Raw genomic sequence first — 22,485 nt, forward strand, 5'->3', positions numbered from 1 at the left:
TCCTTAAATATATATGGTTCTGGTATTTCAAAATCTATTAAATGACTAACAAATTTAGCATTTACATGACTTTTATCTGCTCCGATATCTATGAGGACAAGAAGATTCTTCTTGTATCCTTCTTGATTCACATATCTTGTCTTAATGTAATATTGTGAACTTAATAATTCAGTAATACTTAAATTCTTAAGTTTGCTTATCTGATAGTCTTGTTTAGAGGGGAATCTTGCAATAAGATTATCTCCTTCTAGGCTGACACTATTTCTTCTTATTAGTTTTCCTTCGAAATTAATTTCTTTAGCTTGTTTATGGAAATCAAGCATTATTTATTCTGGTATAGTGACTTCATGTTCTTGATATTTCCTAGGAGGTATATATTGTGCTAATTCCTCAAAATCTTTATGTATGATAATATTATCATTTATTTTTCTTAAATTGTTATGATGGCTAATACTAAAAGCAAAAATTGATTTTCTGCTTATACTAATAGCCTTACTTCTTTGTAACATTTTCAAGTTTCCAATTCTATAATATAGATTGAAACTTTGGTCAATATTTTCATCATTTAATGATATTGCATAATTTGGTTTTACTGTAAATATTATCTTCTGATAGATTAAGTTTCCTACGATTGTTCCTAATAGGGCATCTATAGGATTTTGTAAGATTCTGTTGTCCATGCAATAAATTTCAATTGGTATATTCATACCTTCTCTAAAGAATCCTTTTACCATTATTTGGACTCCTCCTATTTCATTACATTTTAATTTGTTTCTTACGTTCTCCGAAATTTTGGATAACTTTTGTTTTACCCATTCTTTTGTAATTATAGGAATCCTTACTTTTCCTATAATATCTTCTATATTTACAGACGTTTCTTTATAATTCATACTTACAATTGTTTTATTTACTCTTGGTAATATTCCTAAGAATCCTTGATGGAATACATTTTTTTCTTGTAGGTCTAAAATTTTCTTAGTGATTCCTGTGTATTTTTTAATATCAAAGGTAATTTCTTGATTTATACCTTCTATAGAGTCTTCAACTCCTTCAATTGTTTCTACTTCTATTTCTGATTGTTGTATCTCCTGATTCATATATACTATCTCTTCATAATCTTCCTCTGATGAGGATGTATTTAATTTATAAATGCTACTGCATTCACTACTTAGATTTTCAAAATATTCAATTGGTTTTATATCACTATCATCTTGGAATTTTTTATAAATTCTAAGAGTTTTTATATTCTGTCTATCTTTCTTTTTAGGACATTGAGGGGCAATGTGTCCTTTTTCATTACAAATAAAACATCTACATTTTTTAATATTTCTTGATTTAGGCTTTTTATTCCAATTTCTTTTCTTGAAATATTTTTTGTGTGAGTTTAAAATTCCTCTTCTTAAATTTTTTGTAGTTTTTGAAATTTCTTTTATATTTCTTATATAATTTATATTTCTTCTTATGGCATCCAAATTGTTCAACTTGGCATATATCTTTGTAACAGCATAAGAAATTCTTTCTTATTTTATATGCTTTTTTACTTTCAAGAGCTTTTCAACACCACATGCCTATCATTCTTTTTGTAAATTCAATTCTACTTTCAAGACTATCTATTTTTACTCCATCCTTTTCTCCTAGAGGTAATAATTTTTTATATTCTTTTAATAACTTAATTCCCCATGGGAATGGTAATTTAGTAAAATAAGACCTTAATATAGGTTTATTTTCTTGATAATCTCCTTAGTTTAATATATAGTATAATTCTTCAAATTTACGTGTGTATCTTTCTAATTCACACATATCACATATTTTTAAATTTTTCATTGCTATCATTCCTTCATTATATTCATCTTATTTTATTCCTTCTTCATTAGAAGCATATCTATCTCCTAAGAATTATGTTCTTAAGATTTTTTTTAACCTTTTTAATATCTCATGTATATTTTGATCATTTAAAGTATTCCTATTATCTAGGAATGGCAATTTGAACCGTCAAAATCGAAAACCGCAGTTAACCAAATCGAATGGGGCAAAAAAAATCGAACCGATGGTGCAATGGGGCGGATATGGTTTTTATTTTACTGAACCGATTCGTGGCGATGCGGGTATGGTATTTACGCCATCGAACCGAAACCGAACCGATTATCCGCTAAAAAAAAATTGAATTGATTATTGGGCTTTACACTACTTTTCTATTTAGCCCAAAAAAAATCTCCCCTCCCCACTCCACCCCACCCCACCCAACATTACATCTACATGACTCAGCCGACTTACTCACTTACCATTAGCCCATAATAATAGCATTAGTATGACAGTATATAAATGCAAATCCTACTCTCCACAAACTCACGCATGACTCCTTTTATTGTTAGTTTTTTCTATTGTGTGTAGAAAATTCTACTTCTTCATCATACTCTAGAACTTGTGCTATGTTTAGCGAGAAAGAAGTTGACGAAGAGGTACATTTTTTTTATTTAAATCTTAGTTAAAACAATTCTGGATTAGGTAGTATCGTTGTATTCTCTACCTACATTTCTTATTTACTATATAGGATCAACTTTGAGTATTGATTTATACTAGTAAGACTTGTGGGGAAAAGTATAGTATTGTTATATTTATAATATTGTTTGTTAAATTTGTATTTTACAATTGAAAATTGGGATAATGTTTGCATTTTCGTTTGAAATATTGTTTGATAATATTTGCATTTTTCGTTTAGAATATTGTGTTTTTGTTTTCATTGACTTTTTCATAAATTGTTTTATATCAATTTAACGGATAAACATATAAAAAATAATTTATTTTCGTGATTATTAACCGAACCGAATCGAGATACGAACCGAACCGATTTACGTGGTTATAGTGTGGTTATGGTATGGTCAAAAAATTGCTGGTGCGGTTATGATTTTGGCCGAACCGACCTATAACCGAACCGTTGCCAACCCTACTATTATCTAATACTTCAGTTCTACTTTCTTCATACTTTATTTTTCCTTTAATAGTTTCTCGTAACTTTCTCCACCACTCAGAAACAATTTCTCTGAATGTATGTTCTATAAATCCAAAAACTGTATATGTTTCCCATTTATTAAATTGTATTGCTAAATCTGTACTTTTCATCTAAGTTTCTATAGCTTTATTTTTATCTACACAGTCTAGATCTAACCATACTCCTGTTGTGTGGATTGGTTCATTATAAGATTTCATTGGATTTATTTATTTTATGGATTGTTTTCTCATATTTTTAAGTGTATCTTTTCTGTGTTTTCTTATATTGATTAATACCATCCTTAAGTGGTATTGTAGTACCATAAGGATAATCATATTCTTCATCACTACTGAATTCTATTTTTATATTTCGACTTGATGATGGATTAGTATTCATCTTTGTATTTTCCATTTTTTCAGTTAATTCTTCTAACTATTTTTATATTTATCATACTCTTCACCAGTAGATTTAAAAAAATTTTGTTCTAGTTCTTCTACATTTGTAATCATATATTGATTTTTTTCATGTTTTTTCCCTTTATTATTTTCTTTTTGAGTTATTCTAAAATATTGAGGTGGATTAATTATAATCCTATCTTTTCCTTTAAAATTTTTATCTAATAGAGCATTTTCTACTTGTATCTTATGTTCTAAATTTTCTAATCTTTTATGTATATCCTCAAAACTTTCCTTTGTGGTATTTTTAGGTAAATAGGGATAACTAGGTTTTTTATATTTTTCTACTTTTTTCAAAAATTCTTCAATTATGTTTTCTTCATCTACCATGTTGATCATAATTTTAGGTTCGTAACATGGCTCCGATACCATGTTTACCAGAGTGCCCAGAACACACCCACTACCGTCCGGATTTACAGAAACGGCCTTGACTTGACAGTAGTAAAAAGGCACCTATCAGTGTCATTGAAGCGTGAACTTCAAGCCGGGGGTGGAGAGTCAGTAATTACTGTATTTCCTTATAGAGTTCCTCCCGGATACATGTTGGTTAATGTACGCAACTGATAACATCTCGTCGGAGTGAGCAGCGGAGGGGTTAAGATTTTTGAGCCAATTAAAATCTTCATAAGTATTTAAAATATCACAATAGAATTTATAAAATTCACTATCTTTTGTTAAAACTTTTTCTTCAATAATTATATTTAATTTTTTAATTCTTCTTTCCAGATTAAGAATTATTTTATGTATATTATTTTTGATTTTGATTGGTCCTTTATCTATATAAACATTTTTATGTTTTAATTTTGGATCTAAATATTCGGTAAAGAAACTTTTTAGATATTCTTTTGAATAATTTAATTCATTATTTGTTGCATTTCTTAGATCAATAAATTTTTTTGTAATATTTGGGTTTAAATTTATTAAAAATTTATGATCTATATTTCTCTAAGGACCTAATTGAAGGTTTTTATACATTGTAGTGGCTTTGGTTGCAAATTCTCTATAAGGGGTATTTTTGGAAAAAATATTGTTCAAAGGCTATTTTTCAAATGATTATATTTTGTGGTCTAATCTTACAAACTACTCTTATATTTAAGCTATATGTAGGTATTTCCTCCCGAATAAAGTGACGTTCACTCTTATTAGATAAAATAGGTTTGTTTGGTAAATCTTAGATTATAATTTAAATCAGCCAAACACAATTTTTATACATATCTTTTATAAACCACATTTATATCTTTTTATCTACATATTTTGTAGGACTTTGTTACTTAAATTTTAATTAAAACACTCCCGAATAAGCATTTAATGCCCGTGGATCATTTATTTGTCATGCGCATGGACTTCTATTTTGGAGTCAACCACATGTACTAGAGGGTACATCAAACCTTGGTTAAAATTTGACCGAGTTAATTAATAGTGTAATGATAAACACAAAGGCGGCAAGATACGGAATAAAAAACGGGCTGATACGTCAGCCAGTCGTTAGCTTGCTTTTTGTTTTTGTTTTTTTTTTTTTTTTTCTAATCGTGTATTGACACATATGCAACCTATTTTTAATCCTGTATTTCACCCTATTTCTATAGCAAAACTCTAATTAATATATGCGAAAACTGGGGGGCCCGGGGGGGGGGGGTTTGCATTGCTCACTTTGATTAGTTTCTTATTGCTTTTACACAAGAAAGGAGAAATTGTTTAATCCGTGACGTTGCTCGCTATTGTTGTTGATATTTAGCCCGTTAAATAAAATTTCAATAGATTTCGATAAAAGCTGATGGAATATGTGATTGAAAAATTGTGGATCCTATAAAATTTTAAGTCAAAGTCATTATTGGCCAATTTCAGTTGTTGCCTTGGGAATTAATTATTTCATTGAATGATGGTTGCTAATACAAATCGAATGGAATAGTGAAATGAAAATTAAGATGACGATGAAGGAAGATGAACACGCCTCACGCCAAAAAGATATTTCATGTTTATTAAGTAAAATTAAAAAGCATTATCCAAAACATGAGTTAGAGAAACTTCCAAGAAAAGCTTGGAGTTTCAATAAATAAACAAGATCTCAAGAACAAAGAAATACGGGTAAGGTTGACATTTTTTATGTATTCCCGAAATTTTTGTATAGAATAAGCCGAATTTTTTGGTAGAGAGAGGAATATTTTGATGCTGGTAAGATGATTAATAATTGTAAAGCTCGTTGATTCACAAAGAATACTGAGGATTTGAATAGCTGCATCGGAAATTTTTAGCCGCCTCAGTTTGATATTATTATTTATTTCATCTTTTCTGTCTGGTTTTTGACCTCTTCAAAGTTGTAAAAGATGGAATTCAAATCAGATAATCAGAAAGCAATCGATAAATGTATTAGGACCGTATAATCATAAACAAGTTGCATTATGAATTGAGGGCGTCGTTGAATTTTCTCTTCCAATTGGAAATTTTGATTTTTTTTTTCGGTTTGAAAACTACTTAATTGTCTTTATATTTATTCTGTATACTGATCTGATATTCACATATGTTGACTAGCGTAAGCCAATCTGCTAGAAGATTTGGATAGTTATCTATCATTCATAATGGGCATTAAACGTGCAAAATTTTTAGTTGAAGTGACCAATATCGATTTCAAGATTGAAATTTTCACTGCGGTCGGCCCAGAGGGAAGAATTGGTCATAAAAAGCTAACCTAAGTTTAGCTCTCGTATACAGTTACTTCGAGTAGCTATACGATAAAGAGAAGAATTTTGTTTTCACTTGTAACCCGTTTGTGTGGTAAAAACTTTAGAAATCCGAGTCTGTAACAAGACTAAGTGCTTCAACGAATGTCTCTAAACCTTACAAGACTGATCCTCGCTTTCTGCTGATCAAGAAACACTGTCCGGGCTGCACCGTAGCCACATCCGTGATCAGTGACAACCGAATGATTTCTTCCGCACAATTTTAGAAGTGTGCTCTCCTCGGGCTCGATCTTATACCTCAAGTAATGTACACCCATTGGACGAGCAATATTCCCATAATAGGTGGTCGAGGGTCATTCCGTACCAAGTAATTCTATTGGAAATTGGTTTAAGATTGAGAAAAACTTGGTTAAGTATAAATGTGGAAAAATGACTTTCGTGTCAACTTCAACCAAATATTGGGATTTAACTGTACCAGAAGGCAAGTACAACTCATTCGTAAGTCCAGCTCTTTGTGCTCCCACCAAGACACTACACGAGTTAATCAATCGAGAAATTTTGTTCAATTTCGATTTGAAAGCCTATTTCTTCCATCGTCTTCATTTAAAAACCTTCTAGTAAGTCAACGAGACAAAAGCGTTAACCTCACCCTTTTGATTGGACTGACATGTCTGAACCTCAGACCATATGCTTCTCTTAAGAAAATGTCTGAATTCAAGCATCGAATGCCCTCCTGGAATGTCACTCGAATTCAAAGCTAAGTTGTAATGGTACTTAAGCCCTGCTACTGATCATCCTGGAAAGCAATGAACACTTCCATTTGCAGACGGATTCTTAACCTTGTTCTCAGACAAATGAGACATAACCTTGCCATATTTGCTCATAAATGAAGGCTCAAAATCCTCAAGGATGAAGAGCACGCGGGATTTGAAGTGTTTAGAAAAAAAAAAAAAGGATGATAGAGGCTTTGATTGCCTCTCAGAAGGGCTGGGCTCCACATGAATAAACAATTGGAAGAAAAAAGTGGACTCACCCTCTATTGTGAGAGTTGCTCAGGCTTTGGTCAATTTTTTCTGACAGTATAGCTCGGTTGAAGACATTTCCCATGGTACGAGGGATGGAGCCAGCACCTGGCGAGCCAGCGCGGCCGCTCGTGCTGGCCAGGTGCGGGCTCCAATGGGAAAGGAATTTCATGTTAATGAAGCAATTATGTTAAAAATTAAAATTGTACTTCTTTTGATAAATGTGATTGTAGCTCATTTGGTAGGGTTTTGGTTTTGCAAGTGAGAGGCACCTGGTTCGATTCCCATCCTTTTCAATTCTTCTTTTAATTTTTCAAACACAATAAATAATAGTTAAATAATAGTATAGTATTTTGTTTTAATTTACACTNTCCTTTTCAATTCTTCTTTTAATTTTTCAAACACAATAAATAATAGTTAAATAATAGTATAGTATTTTGTTTTAATTTACACTGATATGGTTTTGTATCTCAATTGGGAAGTCCCTTTTTTTTTTTTATTCCCTTCACCTCCTCTTCTTCTTTTTAATTTTTTTAACACAATGAATAATAATTAAACAATTATATATTATTAGATTTTATCAATTTATTTTACAAAATTCAAATTTGGACAATTTAAGTACTGATATTTATTCTTTTAAGAGTTCGAAAAAAGATTTCTTTTTTGAATAAAAATTGCTTTAAAAATTTATTGACTGAAATTATTACTTCATAATATATACTTTAATTGTTAAGTTTTATCAATTCATTTTGTAAAATTCTTTGTTCTTTTAAGAGTTTGAAAAATACATTTCTTTTTGGGGGCAAAAATAGCTCTAAAATTCATTGTTTTTAAATTTGTCTTTATCGATTAACTAATACTTTACATTTAAACTTCATATTGTCTCGCTTAACTTCATAGAAATTTGAAACTTGATAATATGTATATGATTAAAAAAATGTATTTTTATTCCTTATTATTTTGAGTTGTACATAATTATATTTTAATATTTATATTATTTTTACATTTTAGTGCATTTATATATTGATTGGAGATTCTTTTCATATAAATTAATTAAATATCAGTAAACAATATCGCTATATTGGACGGTGTTTGATAAATGCTCGACGCTCCGTCCTAGCTCACTCGAGCGGCTGGATTCGTCCCTAGACTACAGACGAGAAAGTAATAGCGGGAACATTCTGATTGTATAGACAAGCCAGTGGCGGGGTGTTTCCATCTAATCTTCTTCCTGTCTTGCATAAGGCCAAACCACAGTTTCTTGTTCCTCGATTCCATGAAAAAAAAAACATACGCTGTCATGTTTTTGGTATCAATCCTTCCTTGCTTATTTGCAATACAAACAACAGAATAAACAACCTTGTCACATGCAAAGCCAGTTGCTTCAAGATTTCTTCGATCTTCTCATGTTTACATGCATCAAAAATTTAGTTTACTCGATACATATTTTTCCAAATTCTAACAAAGAGACAAGAAAATGACACAAACTTCTAACTAATCTAGATAAAAGAAATTCCAAAGACTCCAGCTCTTCGACTATTCCATTAAGTACTCTTTTGCTGATATCATTTTCTAAACTAGAAAAGTATTTGTCCCTATCATATTCAAGAATTTGAAGTTAGCCCGGGTTGAAGCACAATAAAAACATATAAAGGAAAGAATTACATTGATTGAGAGGAATAGTATTGGCCCAGAGGAAATCAACACTTACACAAATTGATGGGAGAACAAGTAATAAGATAATTGGAGTGGCACAAAAAATCAGCCTCTTAGGCTCCTCCTTCATCTTCCTAGAATTGAGAAACTGTCATGCTGAGCCTGTAATTCTTTTAAGTAATAAAATACTATCATTTGATGAGATGTCAATTTTATTCTTTTTAAATAATAAAAAAATTTCAACGAGGTGCTCAAAACGAGTGAAGTTACCTACAAGCAATGTTACATTTAACAACGTTCCAGTCCAAGTCACAGTAGAGCTCACACTCCACAATTTAATCACGAATTCTGAAGGGTGGGCTCCACTGCCACCTAGGCTGCATTTGAACACCATTACCGATGATTATCTTTGAGTAATGTTATTCATCAAAGCCAACACAAACACACATTTTAAGGTTAAATGGAAGAAACTTGGTGGGAAATGGGACATTGGTGCCTTACCTCCTCAAGTACAGAAGCCAAAAGATGATAAAAGTTACATAATTTGGTGCGATGTGTAAAATAAGAACCAGGATCTTCACTTCAAACATTTAAATTCTGAATTCTCCAAGTGAGTAACTAATTTATAGGATTTTACTCTCATTAAGGTTTAAGTAAGATTAATTAAAGAAACGATGAAACCAATGTGAAGAAGGCCTGTTAAGGAAACAGAAGAAGACTAATTAGAAAGAATTTTGATAGATTCATTAATTGAGACAGACAAAAATTTAATTCTAATTTTCCAGTGTTATTCCATAAATTATTGATTATAATTTTCTACTAATATTGAAAGCTACAATATTAATAGTTAGAAGGCACTGTTCCATCCCCACACCCCGGATTCTTCAAGTTAGTTAAAGATCATGTATGTCATGGATACAATTTTGCATGGAAGAAGCCAAAACTCACATTGAACTAGGGGTGTTAAATGGGTCGAGACAAGTTGCTCGATTTAGCCCACCACATGAGCGGGCTTGCTTTACTGAAGTGTGACTCGGATCGACTCGTCCATTGGTGGGGCTCGGCTTTTTTTTTTTTTTTTTATGAATTTGAACGGAAATTTGTGAGCTCACCAACGAGCTGACAGGTGGCTCGAAAAAGTTACTGCTTGACTAGTGTTTGCTGCTCATCTCGAATGCGAATTGAGCTCGTCCTACTTCTTACCCATAGGCTGAACTCCTAACCCAAGAACCCAAATTTTATTTTATATTACTTTTCTTTCTTTCGTTAAAGCTTATAAAGTTTTGGCAATGCATGCATGATGGGATTCGAATTCGACAAATTGGATTTCTCAATCTAAAAATTGAAACTTTATTTTCAAGAAAGAGCTACATGGTCATTGCTACATTTATAACATAATTTAAAATATAAAAATGGTAACAATCAATGCAAGACTAAGGAACAAAACGAAGTTAGAAAATTTTGGAAACATAGACAAGTTGCATTATGCTATATTGGCTTTTAGTTAAAGATTAATTAAAATTAATTATCTTTTTAATTACATATTCCAAAGTCCCTGCTTGACAACCATTATTTAAGAATTCTTTTTACGATGTGCTCATTTTTTAACTATACATTCACGAAATAAAATATTTTGTACGGAAATTTACAACTTTTCCCTACTTTTTAACTACATATTATCTTAAAAATTACTATACAAAATATTATTAATTTTTTCAAATAATGGTCAATAAATATGGGTTAATTCTGCATACAACCAATCAATTAACTGTTTAACAAGGCAAAACAGCATTTTTACTCTTTTTAATATGACTTGTATAATTGAGTGGACATCACTTTATCTTACGCATCACTTTCTTGATTTGCTCTTTATTATATTTTAGTTTTTCCGTTTTATTTTAATATGGAAATAATTGAAGAAAAATGTCCCAACGATCTCGCATCCACGGGATTCAATATATTAGAAAGACTTATAAAAAATTAATATTAAAATATTAAAATGTAATCTATTAATCAAGAAGATGGGTAAGATACTTGCAGAGTTCCCAATAGCATAAAGCTTGGGAAGCTTGGATCCTATCAAGATATGAACTAATACTTTAACTTTTTTTTTCCAGCTATTCTAATTTCAGGAAAATCCGCATTAAAATTATATATGGAAAAGAAAGGTTTTAAAGATGATATTTGAGTTCGGGTAAGACTACCCCAAAAAGTCAATTTTATTTTTTTTAATTAGTGATTGAATTATTAGTAAATATAATCACACTTTAATAATAGCCATTGATGTAAAAGGTTGTCTGACATTTCGAAAGAGAGAGGTATAAACCAAGCAAGTGTAAAGTTTTGATATAGTATTTGGGCTCGTTGATAATTTAAAAAAAAAAGAAAAAGAAGAAAAAGAAGAAAAAAAACTTGGCAGAGGTCAGGACTTATATTGACATTTATTTTGTAAAACCACAAAATAAATTTAATAAAAACGGGCTTTGACTCAACTTAACCCTTCATATGAATAGGTCCTACGCCATCTTGAATTGAACTAAAGATGGATTGAGTGGGTCGACGTACTAATAGTTCACATTCTTCTTTATCTCTGAAGATGGGGTGTCCTAACCATTCAACACTATTTCATCTTTATTATTCATTGAACCTGTCCTGAGTAATCCTCCTTTTACAGTCCACAACTAACAATCGAGACTAACTATTTGAATTTGTTAAAAGTTAAAATTTTAGTAGATTTTGTTAAAAATTGATGATATATGTGGTTAATTGTGGATCCTATAAAATCATATTTCAATTTAACTTTCGACGTTCACTTAGATTTATATAAATAAACTTTTTTAGCTAAATATGGGCTGCAACAAGTCAACCCAAAATTAAAGGGCCATATTTGGGTTTCAGCCCAACTAATAGTACTGCAACCAAAATTGTCCCTTTAATAGTCCAAAGGCCATTTTGTGAAAACACAAAAAGCAAGACAAGGATGGGTCCATGGGCCCTCATAGGCTACAATTTACACAAAATTTAAAATTCAAAAATAACTAAATAAATAAAAATGAAAAATGTCACTGTTTTTCAGTCACCACCACACGCAAGAAAAGATTAAAGGTGGCCTCCCTTTTGTGATCAAAAGAACAACGCTCCAAAGGATAAAGCCTTTGTCAATTTCAAAGGAATATTCGCACAATAATCCCCATTTTATGACATGAAAAAGAATTAAAAATTAAGAAAATTCTCATGCACTATTCAATTATTCTAACTAACAAAAGAAAAAGTATAGAACACAACTCTATTAAGTATGGTTAGATTTTGGGTGAGCTCGACTGAAGTTAATATTGTTAATCAACATATACAATTTTCACACAGAACTAATATCAACCCAAAAATTGGTATTGGATTTATGGTCTGAATTCCACAATTTATGAATAGCGAGTCATTTATGTCTTTCACGTAATATATTCAAAAGGATTTAGCTCCTATTCAGAAGAGATTAAAATTAGATTTTTAGTAGATTTTGATAAAAATTGATAAAATGTATGATTGAAAGTAATGTATTCCGTGAAATATGTGGTTAAAATAAATTGTTGACTTTGATTTATATTAAAATAAAGATTTTAATCCCTACTCCTCTGTTTGGCCTCCATTAGTTGGTATTATAATTTTTGGAATGACGTTTTTTGGGAGAACGTGTGGTTGTAAAAGTAGGAAGGGTGTGTTTGATTGTAAGTATGGAATTTACATGTAAAGAAAATAAATTCTAAGCATGAAAATTGTCGATTAAATGTGCTTGATTGATTTTATTTTCAACTTATAAAATGTTATATATGTCATTTTTTATTGGCAGGTAGATGAGAGAGAATGAATTACCTAGAAAATGAAAATCTACTCTCCCTAGAGAAAATATTTTTTCTTGTTTTCAAGGAAAATATGTTTACATTACCAAAAGTAGGAAAATATTTTTCATGGAAAGAAATCAATCAAACAGCATAAAAGTAGGAATTTGGATGAAAAAATAACATTTTCTATAAAAAATATTGGCAATCAAATGCGCTCGAATAGTTTTTGATTTACGTGTAATATTATTTTATGAAAGATTGAGGTTGAAAATAAGAGAAAAAAATTATAATATGAAATAATGGGACGAAACGATGGCTAAATACGGCTTTAATATATTAATTACATCATTGGCTTTCAAATGAAACTTGGAGATTGGAATACAAATCGAGGGCCGACAAAAGTTAAAGTTTGATAAAATTTGATGAAATGTGCAGTTTGTGTGTCCATTGAAATGTGTGGTTAAAATTAAAATTTAAGTAGTTGAAAAATTGATAAAACTTTAGCTTATTTTTATCAAAGGATTGTGTATGTCATTCAAGATAATGTGCAAGTCATGAGACCATTACTTTTGTGATTCTATCCAATCACTTTAGACTTGTTTAATATGTTAAATTAGATAAAGCAATTGATAAATTTTAAAAACGCCTAGTTTTAATAATCTTGAGCCTTACATCCATGCTACAAATTTAACCTTAATATACAAAAAGAGAAATACATTTTTATTTGCACGAAACATACTAACGACTCGATTCTACTAGAAAACCTAACAATTAACCTTAATATACATCGAGAGAAATATATTTTTGTTAGCACAAAACATACTAACTACTCGACCATAGCAAGCTCACATCAAATGCAAGCCTTTCTACCTATCATTCAATAGGGCTACAATCCTTCAGCATTGATAGCAGTAAACCAGTAATTAACCACAAATATCAAACCAGTACTGTACAAGAAGAAACCTTCACATATACTAAATTTGCCACTCCTAATATGAATTATTTCTAAATTAAGCATGTTATCCAATTCACAGAAAGAAAATAAAATAAAAACATTGAATTCAGAAGGCCATTTGATAAATGTCATTAAGTTTCTACATTGATTCATCCCTCTGCATCTTCAACTGATTATAAAAGTCTCCAATAAATGTCTCAGCTTTATGATATAATTCCTGCTCACTAAGCTCAACAACCTCTTCTCCATCATCTTCGACATCGTCTTCTTCACTGCAATCTTCTCTGTCTGCTCCTCCAGTCAAAAATAGGCTCGGGGTCGAAGGAGATTTGTCTAAAACCTTTACTGTATCAGCAATCTTCTCAGATGAAGATTTCTTGGAAACCGTAACCGATTTGTTCGTAGTATGATCTAGAAGATTAGTCCCATCGTTTGAGCTGGTGGTCGATTTCTCTGCAGGTTTTTTGTTTTCTGGAGATTTAAGGAAGAAAGAAGCAAGCCCAGATTCTGCTCCAACTGCAATGATGAGAATGTTGACGACGAAATAGAGATATTTAGATCTGAAAGATGTGGATAGAAGAGGCGTTATAATGCAAAGAGCTGATATTAAAAATAGCTTCAGAATTTGGGATTTCTTCATCTTCTCCGTGATTTTCAATAGAGACCCTTGTGTGTGTGTGAATGTGAGATAGAGAGAGAGAGAGAGAGAGGAGAAGGGATTCTATGGTTTGATGGGGATTTTATGCATGTGGGTGGGGGCCTATTTTGCACTCGCATGGATGTATAAAGATGAATACTTCTTAGTGTACAGGATTTTTATAGACATTCATGTATATATTTTTTTTTTGGGTCATCTTTCAATCAAAAAGTGCCACATACCTTCCCTGTATAAATTCTGTGAACCAAATTCTGTAATTGTAGCAAGATTCGGTCATTGCATGTTTGAAAAAAATAATACTTCAAACATACTATATGAAGAAAACAACATAGAAAAGGATGACCGAAGATATATGTTGTAGATTCGTTTTCAATCTATTTTTGTTTTCTTTTTTGTGGGGTGATTGAAAAAAGATTGACTTGCATACAATCTTCAAGATTATAAAATGCATTTTTGAATGGTGATTTGACGGAGAACGTTTGAATGTGTGACTAAAAATAAAGAAAAATTTAGAATTTACGTGTAATATTATTTTATTGAAGAATGTATAGATGAAAAGAAGAAAGAAAAACGTAGATTTAAAAAAAGAGGGAATCGAACAAGGCCTAAAGTATAAATATAGCAATTATTTTGTTCAAAATGAATATATATAATTCTGTTATAAGAATAAATAGAATTCATCAAATAAGATTGTTGCCAAGTTTTGTATAATTCAAAGAAAGAGTATGAATTCGAATATTTAAAATTGTTTGCATTAAAACAATCAAAAACTAACAAATATTATTTTGTTAAATTTAATAACATAATTCAAAAGGTATCATAATGGTTAAATTTACCACCACCCTTGCTTTAGATCATGGGTTCAAATTCTCATTGTCCCTTCCTTATTGAATTTTGGTAAAAATTATAGAGGAAAAATAATACATAACAAATCCATTGACAAAGATTCGAACCTAAAACTTGATATATATTAAGGTCAACTCTCACCAAGTAAGCTATAGAGAATGTTTGAAAATAAAATCAATTGCCAACAATATAAGGTAAAAATTTAATCTATTACTAACAATATATATATATATATATATATATAGATCCGCCGCTGCTTGGACACCCTGGTCAAATATTTTTGTATATATGATTAGAGTACTAACAGTCACATATTTGTCACGTGGAGTAACTGCGATAATGAAAGACTACAAATAACATTATTCTATTTAATTGTAATCCAAATGAAAATGTGGGCCCCATTTAATCGCAATTTAGCTCTGCCGACTGGGTCTACGTAAAGTCAACATTAACTTTTGTGCTTTGCACAATTCATAGATGCAAAATCTAGGTAAGATGAAGATAAATAATGTGAACGTCATATATGTGGTAACTAATCAAAGATTATAATAAGATATTTCAAATCATGCCAAGGGCAAGGAGACAAGTAACATGCAAAAAAGGAAATAAATTGAATTCAATTGGGAAATAAAAGATAAGGTCGGTCGAAGGAAATATGATTCTTTATCACTTTCACGAAAGAGTTAGGTTATATGTACAAAATTGGTTAACAAAATAATATCTATATTAATCATTTCAAAAAATAGATTTTTAGATCATTGAAAATCAATGATTTAAATTTTGCCAACACTTATTTTGTCAATCAAATTTATAAGCCCCAATTTGACCCCCATTTTATGGATATGAAAATTGGTGGAATGGTGTTTTTTTTTTTTTTTTTTGAAAAATAAGTGGTTGAGAAAGAAGGAAAAATTTTCAATTTACGTGTAATATTATTTTCTGGAAAATTGTGTAGTTAAAAATACGAGAGAACAAAATAAAACGTAATATAATAAAAATAAATCGAGGCCAAACAAAGACTAAATACACTTTGTGCAAATATGATAATACTTTACTAAATTTTGTTGGAAAGCCATGTATAGTGGAAGCTGTGGAACAATTGGGCTCTTTGGGATTTGTGTTCTGGGCCCCACAACAATATAGAATAAAGAATTAACATTATGCCCTTGTTTGAATTCCATTCTTGTAATAAAAAATGTATTTTAAAATAGTGTGTTAATGAAAAATATATAATTAAAAAATAAATAAAAATCATAAATTTGCTTGTAATATTGTTTTATTGAACAATGTATAGTTTAAATGAAGTCAAATTACTGTTGAAGAATGTATTTTGATAAGAAAAAAATGGGACTTAAACATGGGCTATATCTATTGTACAGTCGAGTCTTGTTAAATACTACGTCATATTATACTCTTAAGAATACCCGATTTCTTCGATCTCATTTCTGAAAAATAATTGTTCGACAATAGGATATATAGGATAAATAAGAGCATATGCACCCAATTGCAGCACCAACCGTTGGGGGGCCCCTTGTACTCTCAAAAGTGAATCAACACAGCTCAGAACAGAGTACCAAAGGCTACACAAGGTGTAGGTTTCGAATATGCAAATCCAGTGCTTGTTTGGTAGGAATTTTGATAATTGATTTTTTGATCGTTAGAGATAAAGTGAGTCCTACTTGTGAGAGAAAAATTGAAAAACGACAACTGAAATAATGAAATAACGGTCAAAAAATTGATTTTAATTGTCTTTTAAGCTGTACCAAATAAGCTCCTAATCTAAGACGAGACAATCCTTTCCAAAAGTAGTGAAAGCATAGTTACCACGAATGAAATTTACACCAACAAAATCAAACAGCAAAAGTGGGTGACGGATAACATTCAAATAAGAATATTAGTGACACAATACGATCCAGTGTCCAGGAAATGTTTTATAATCTTATACAGAGATGGAGGACTTTATCAACACAACACCCTACATAGAAGTAGAAAAAATCAAGAACAGTCTTCTCAAGCAATCAGAATTCATGTTTTCTTTTGGGAGATTATGTGCAATTTTGTTGTCTTCATCGAAATCTAAAAAGCTCGTAACAGTTTGGTATATCAATTGCCAATCTTTAACTTGAGCTTCCCATGAGCAATGCTACCAGACATCCCAGCAAAGCACCACTAGCAACCTGTGGTTAATCAGTCAAAACTATTATCGGGCAACAAAGTCGGTGAAAAGGAAGAAGATCCGGTAAGCCTCAATAAGATCCGATAAGCCTCAATTAACTTTTACCATCAATTACTTGTCAATTCACTTTATCTAAATAATACCTGAGAAGAGCAAATGAACAAGCAATGTAACTAGACAGGAAAGAAAGAACGAGAAGATATTCACGAGGAGAAGGGGTGTATAGTTGCTTTGAGCACAAGTGAGAACTTGTGTAGTGTGCAGCTCACCTTAGACCTGAAGTTATTGAGCATTTGACCTATATATCATACTAGATTCGAAGATGATTATTTATTCACAATAGAACTAAAACTCAACAGAATACAAGTAAATAAGTAAACAAAATTGGAACTGTTAAGTTAGTCTCAGAGCAAGCATTACGGTATAGTAACGCAATAAGGTGATCTAATTGAACAGCCTAATATAATTGATATTGTTTGTGATCATACCTGAAGTGGGGTGTGACCAAGTGAATCTCGAAGAGGTTTAACATTAGCAACAGGATGCTCCGGAGGCAATTCACACACAATTTGATTCAATAACTGCATAAAAAATCAGAAGATAACACATTCGAGAAAATGAAAACAGGCAAAGATTAATGAACTAAATATATATAAATCTCTGAAACAAAGATTCCATGTGAACTTAGGCAGTATGAAGTGCAAATCAATCCCACATCTAAAAGAGAAAATGATCAACATAAGGTGCTCAGAGGCTCCACAGATCTCCTTACAGACAAACAAAGGAAACACAGACTGCCTTTTATCTCATTTATCACCGGTTCACCTTTTTGTCAAAATATATAACCAGAGGGAACACTTATTTTTCAAATCTATACCAAGGAAACTGAAATAAAGGATGATTATGTTAGATTACAGAATCAGATCTTACTTCAGCTTGTCGACCAGCATGAAGTCTGATGCCAGTAGCATCATACATTACCTGTAATAACTTGAAATTATTAGCAAAAAGTTATAGTTGACCAAAAGATTGACACTAAATAAATAAATATGGCAGGAAGAATTAAGACTAAAATGTCCACAAACTTGTGTACTAAAGCCTTCGTATTCTAGAAATGTTTCTCACAATGTCAAGGCAAATGATGAACGGAACATTCCATGAAAGAAGATTGCACAATTTCAATCTCTTTATCAGAGAAAGAATTGGTCAAGGTTTGAACATGCAAGAACTTTTTCTAAAATGCTGTTCAGTTGAAGCCATGAACCATCTTCCGAGGTAAAAATAATAATGATGAAGTTTGCATCAATCAGAAAATATTCGCTTATGTGTTTGGTTTCACAATATATTTGATTCCATTCAAAATTAGAACCAAAAAAACGAAGAGAAAAATTGAGGCACGAGCTTTCTCACTATCTGAGTGCTTCAGCTATCTGTCAAAACAAGCAGATAATGCAAAAGGATAGAAGAAACCTCATTTAAAAAGTACATACAACACAGGCCAAGACCAATGCGATGGCGAATGCTGGCCCCCCAGCTCCATCTTGTAAACCAATTGCAGTGGCAAGAGCAGTAACAGTTGCAGAATGTGATGATGGCATTCCACCTGAGCTAAGCATCCTTCTAGAATCCCATTTATTCTCCTTTAACCTGCATATCAAAAAGGATAAATTGAAAAACTAAGCAAGAAATCACAGTGAGAATTTATTCATTTATGCTCAAGAATCCTAATGTAAGATCTAACTTAAGACTGATTCATGAACGAAACATAGAAGACTATATGGTTATGAATTCATATGCAGTTTATGAAACATACTATGAACCATAGGCAAACAGTTATTACACCGTATACTTATGCTATTCAACAGTCATTAAACTTCAATAGCTCCATAACACCATTATAGCTCCAAAACCTGGCATATTTGACTACAAGGCACCACGACCTGCAATGCAATATCACTTGGTATTACAGAATCATAGTCTTAACGTCTCTGTATCCATGACTTCCAATATCAAACATATAGTTAATTTTGATTTCTTGATTTACAAACCCGCATAGACACGCGACTCTGTTCTCCAGAAAAATTAAAGCAGGTGTGCTGGTGAAAATGAGCAGAATTCGATGCTTACACACGCTAATCTATAGCAAAACTTCTTCAAATAGGGACCCAACAACACAAAATATGATCAAATGAGGTCAAATTAAACACTTAGTCATTTGTTAACACTCACAATTTAATCAACGCAGATCCAGTGATAAAATTGACCTACCCACACATAAATATTGAACATTTATTTTATGATTAAGTAAACAGAAAGATCAAGAGGAAAGAAAGAGTACCAGGTAGTGAAGGGCTTGAGAAACTGAGCGACAGCACAGGCGAGAAAGGCAGAAACAAGAGGGAGGTTGGCAAGGGAGGAAGGTCCGGAGTACGACCGAAGACTCGCCGCAGCATCAGCGGCCCTCATCACGTCGGTCATCATCAAACGTCTATACATTGGAAATTGAGTTCGGTAAACTGGAAATTGAAATCTGATACGAATAAATTACAACTGTAATTTGCTTGAATTCGAGTATTTATCGATCATAAATTGAAGATCGAGATACAACAAGTCGCCGATTAGGGTTCCGTGAAGTAATCAGTCGTGAGATGCAACTTGCTTGACGCTTGTGAAGTCCTTTTACTTAATCGACATTCTTTCAGAACTACGAGGTTTAGCACGCAATATTATTATTATTATTATTATTATTATTATTATTATTTCGTGTAAAACACAAATTATTATTTAACCCACAACTTTTTAGCGGTCAGTCCCACAAATTATTGTTATTTGTGAAAATAAGCCCATTTTTTGTTTAGCTAAAAATTAAATTTTGAGTAATATTTAAAAAATATGTGATTAAATTGAAAAGACGATAAAAAATATGATTTTCATAAAATATAAAGTTGAAAATGATAAGCAAATATGTGCTAAGCCCCCGTTTGAGCCTCATTATTTCTTATTACATTAAATTAAAATTTTCTCTCTCCTACTATTAACCACACAATTTCCAATAAAATAATATTATACGTAAATCAAAAACTTTTCAACCACTTATTTTTTTAAAAATACTATTCATCTCATTATAATCTATAAATAATGGGGCTCAAATGGCTCCTAAGTTTCATCTTGTTGTTTACTATACATGTGCAGACTTCGCACATTTTAATCACAAAACATGTTTTATTCTTAAGCTATAAGCTGTAAGCATATCCAAACAACTTAAAAGTGTTGTTTTCACTGGGATGTGTGCCACACTATTTGCTTCAAGTTGGATGAGAGAAACTTTTTTGAGTGTGGGATGGATAGTATTATGATGTCGGATATGATAGTGATTATCTTATTGACTTATTGTATTATATAATTCGTAAGAAAGAAACGAAAGAAAACGCTCAAAAATTAGATAAAATACTTTGAAATCAATTCAATATTATTAATAATGCAGAATAACCAAAATTAACGCACAAGCCGGGTTAAATAACTGCAAAATACGAAAATATAGAAAAATTACTAAAAATGGCAAAATCTCGAAATTACATCAGAATAAAATATTAAGTAAAAGAAGTAAGTTGCCAAAAATTTGGCTCAATTCGAGTTTTCTAACATATGGAAAAAGAGAAACGAAATATTACCATAAATAACAAAAATTAACTAAAAATTAAATTTTGGAAAGGAAAATAGTGGATTTTGGGCTCGAAATTGACGCTCACTAAGCATAACTTGGTGGCCATGATGTGCGCGCCGAAGAGAACTTTCCGGATTGGGGTCATAATAGCAATTCTGATAACCGTAGCCAAAGTTATGGCCAAATTACCAAAGACGTGTCAAATTCCCTCAATCAAGGAAATAATTGCGATTCACTTCTCATCTTTGCGCCAATCTGCCATCTCATGGTATCTCAGCGTCATCATCATCATGCTATCTGACAAATCAGCATCACTCGACTCGGATCCTTCTGCATCAATCACCCCGGGTTGGAAAGAACTCGCCCTCGAGTTCACAATAGCTTCATCGAACTCCACAAAACAAGGGCTTAGGTGTTTCACATTGAAGACGTCAGAGGTCTTCAAATGGCTAGGAAGGCGCAACTTGTAAGCATTATCATTGATCTTCTGCAACACTTCACAAGGTCCAATATTCCCCTCCTTTAGCTTATTGTACTCCCCAGCTGGAAAACAATCACGAGTTAATACTGCTCAAACAAAATCACCAACATCAAACAACACCTGGCACCGATGACTATCTGTCTGAGCCTTGTACTTAGTATTACTATCATGTATGGATAGCTTCACCTGCTCATGGATACCTCGAAGATGTTCGGCCATCTCATCAGCTTTGTTATTGAAGCGACCCACACGTGGAATTGAAGCTAAATCAAGTACCCCAAATGGGTTCCGACCATAGACAATTTCAAAAGGACTCAATCTGGTGGTTCTATTCCTCGACCAGTTATAAGCAAACTCTGCTTGAGATAATGCCAAATTCCACTGCTTCAGTTTAGTCCCTGCCAAGCTTCTCAAAAGATTTCCCAAACTCCGATTCACCACCTTGGTCTGACCATCTGTTTGGGGATGGTATGCGCTGCTAAAATTCAACTTCGTTCCAAGTTTCTCCCATAAACTCCTCTAGAAATGACTCATAAACTAGTGTCACGGTCGGAAGTAATTGACTGTAGAACACCATGTAAACGCACAATCTCTCTGAAATAAAGATGGGCAATCCGAGTGGCATCCATTGTCTTCCGAGAAGCCACAAAATGATTCATCTTTGAAAATTTGTCAACCACAACAAGAATGGAATCCATCGCTCGCTATGTACGAGATAAGCCCAAGAAAAAATCCATGCTGACATCAAACTAAAGAGCTTCAAGTACGGGTAATGGCGTGTACAATCCAACATTAGTAAGAGTTCCTTTAGACCGCCAACATATATAACACCGCTCCACATAATGCGCCACATCACTGCTTCACTAATAATCTGCTGCCTTACGAACAATCCGGAATGCATAACTGCAATCCACGAAACAAGTAACCGTTATGTAAAACAAAATCATATCGGTGATTATCAGTTACCTCCCGAATTATCGTCCTAAATGAAGGATCTGCAGCATACATATCAGGAAATGCCTTAAATCCGACAATCTTGGTGCTTGTGGTGGTGAGGAGTAATGTGCGACGG

The 22,485-nt window shown here is 32.0% G+C and overlaps 1 protein-coding gene and 1 long non-coding RNA gene across 3 annotated transcripts; one reads left to right on the forward strand and one right to left on the reverse strand.

The window, feature by feature from the left end:
- Positions 1 to 2,619: 2,619 nt before the first annotated feature.
- On the forward strand, positions 2,620 to 17,750 carry LOC111370772. Its single transcript, XR_002698497.1, has 3 exons — positions 2,620 to 2,629; positions 12,227 to 12,229; positions 17,583 to 17,750. It is a non-coding gene; the product is annotated as an uncharacterized LOC111370772 (long non-coding RNA).
- LOC111370771 (uncharacterized membrane protein YuiD-like) lies at positions 16,940 to 19,977 on the reverse strand. 2 transcript variants are annotated; one of them, XR_002698496.1, is made up of 5 exons: positions 19,607 to 19,977; positions 18,739 to 18,915; positions 18,199 to 18,249; positions 17,757 to 17,849; positions 16,940 to 17,269 (listed from the first exon to the last, which is right to left on the reverse strand). XR_002698496.1 is itself a non-coding variant. In XM_022992635.1 (5 exons), exons 1-5 carry the CDS (start codon positions 19,762 to 19,764, stop codon positions 17,210 to 17,212), a joined length of 519 nt encoding a protein of 172 aa, XP_022848403.1. In that variant the 5' UTR covers positions 19,765 to 19,976; the 3' UTR covers positions 16,940 to 17,209. The 2 variants fall into 2 exon arrangements, 1 of the variants encoding a protein (XP_022848403.1); XM_022992635.1 differs by having other exon boundaries at positions 18,759 to 18,915; positions 19,607 to 19,976.
- Positions 19,978 to 22,485: the final 2,508 nt, after the last annotated feature.

This window comes from Olea europaea, chromosome 21 (genome assembly GCF_002742605.1).
Source record: "Olea europaea var. sylvestris chromosome 21, O_europaea_v1, whole genome shotgun sequence".
Taxonomy (NCBI): domain Eukaryota; kingdom Viridiplantae; phylum Streptophyta; class Magnoliopsida; order Lamiales; family Oleaceae; genus Olea; species Olea europaea.

Bases quoted from the DNA above. Each gene is read 5' to 3' on its own strand.
- LOC111370771 (XM_022992635.1), bottom strand. From the start codon at position 19,764: ATGTATAGACGTTTGATGATGACCGACGTGATGAGGGCCGCTGATGCT. The intron at 18,250-18,758 runs GTATGTACTTTT...AAGTTATTACAG, and splicing joins CATTGGTCTTGGCCTGTGTT to GTAATGTATGATGCTACTGG. The intron at 17,270-17,756 runs GTATGATCACAA...GATTAACCACAG, and splicing joins TTGGTCACACCCCACTTCAG to GTTGCTAGTGGTGCTTTGCT.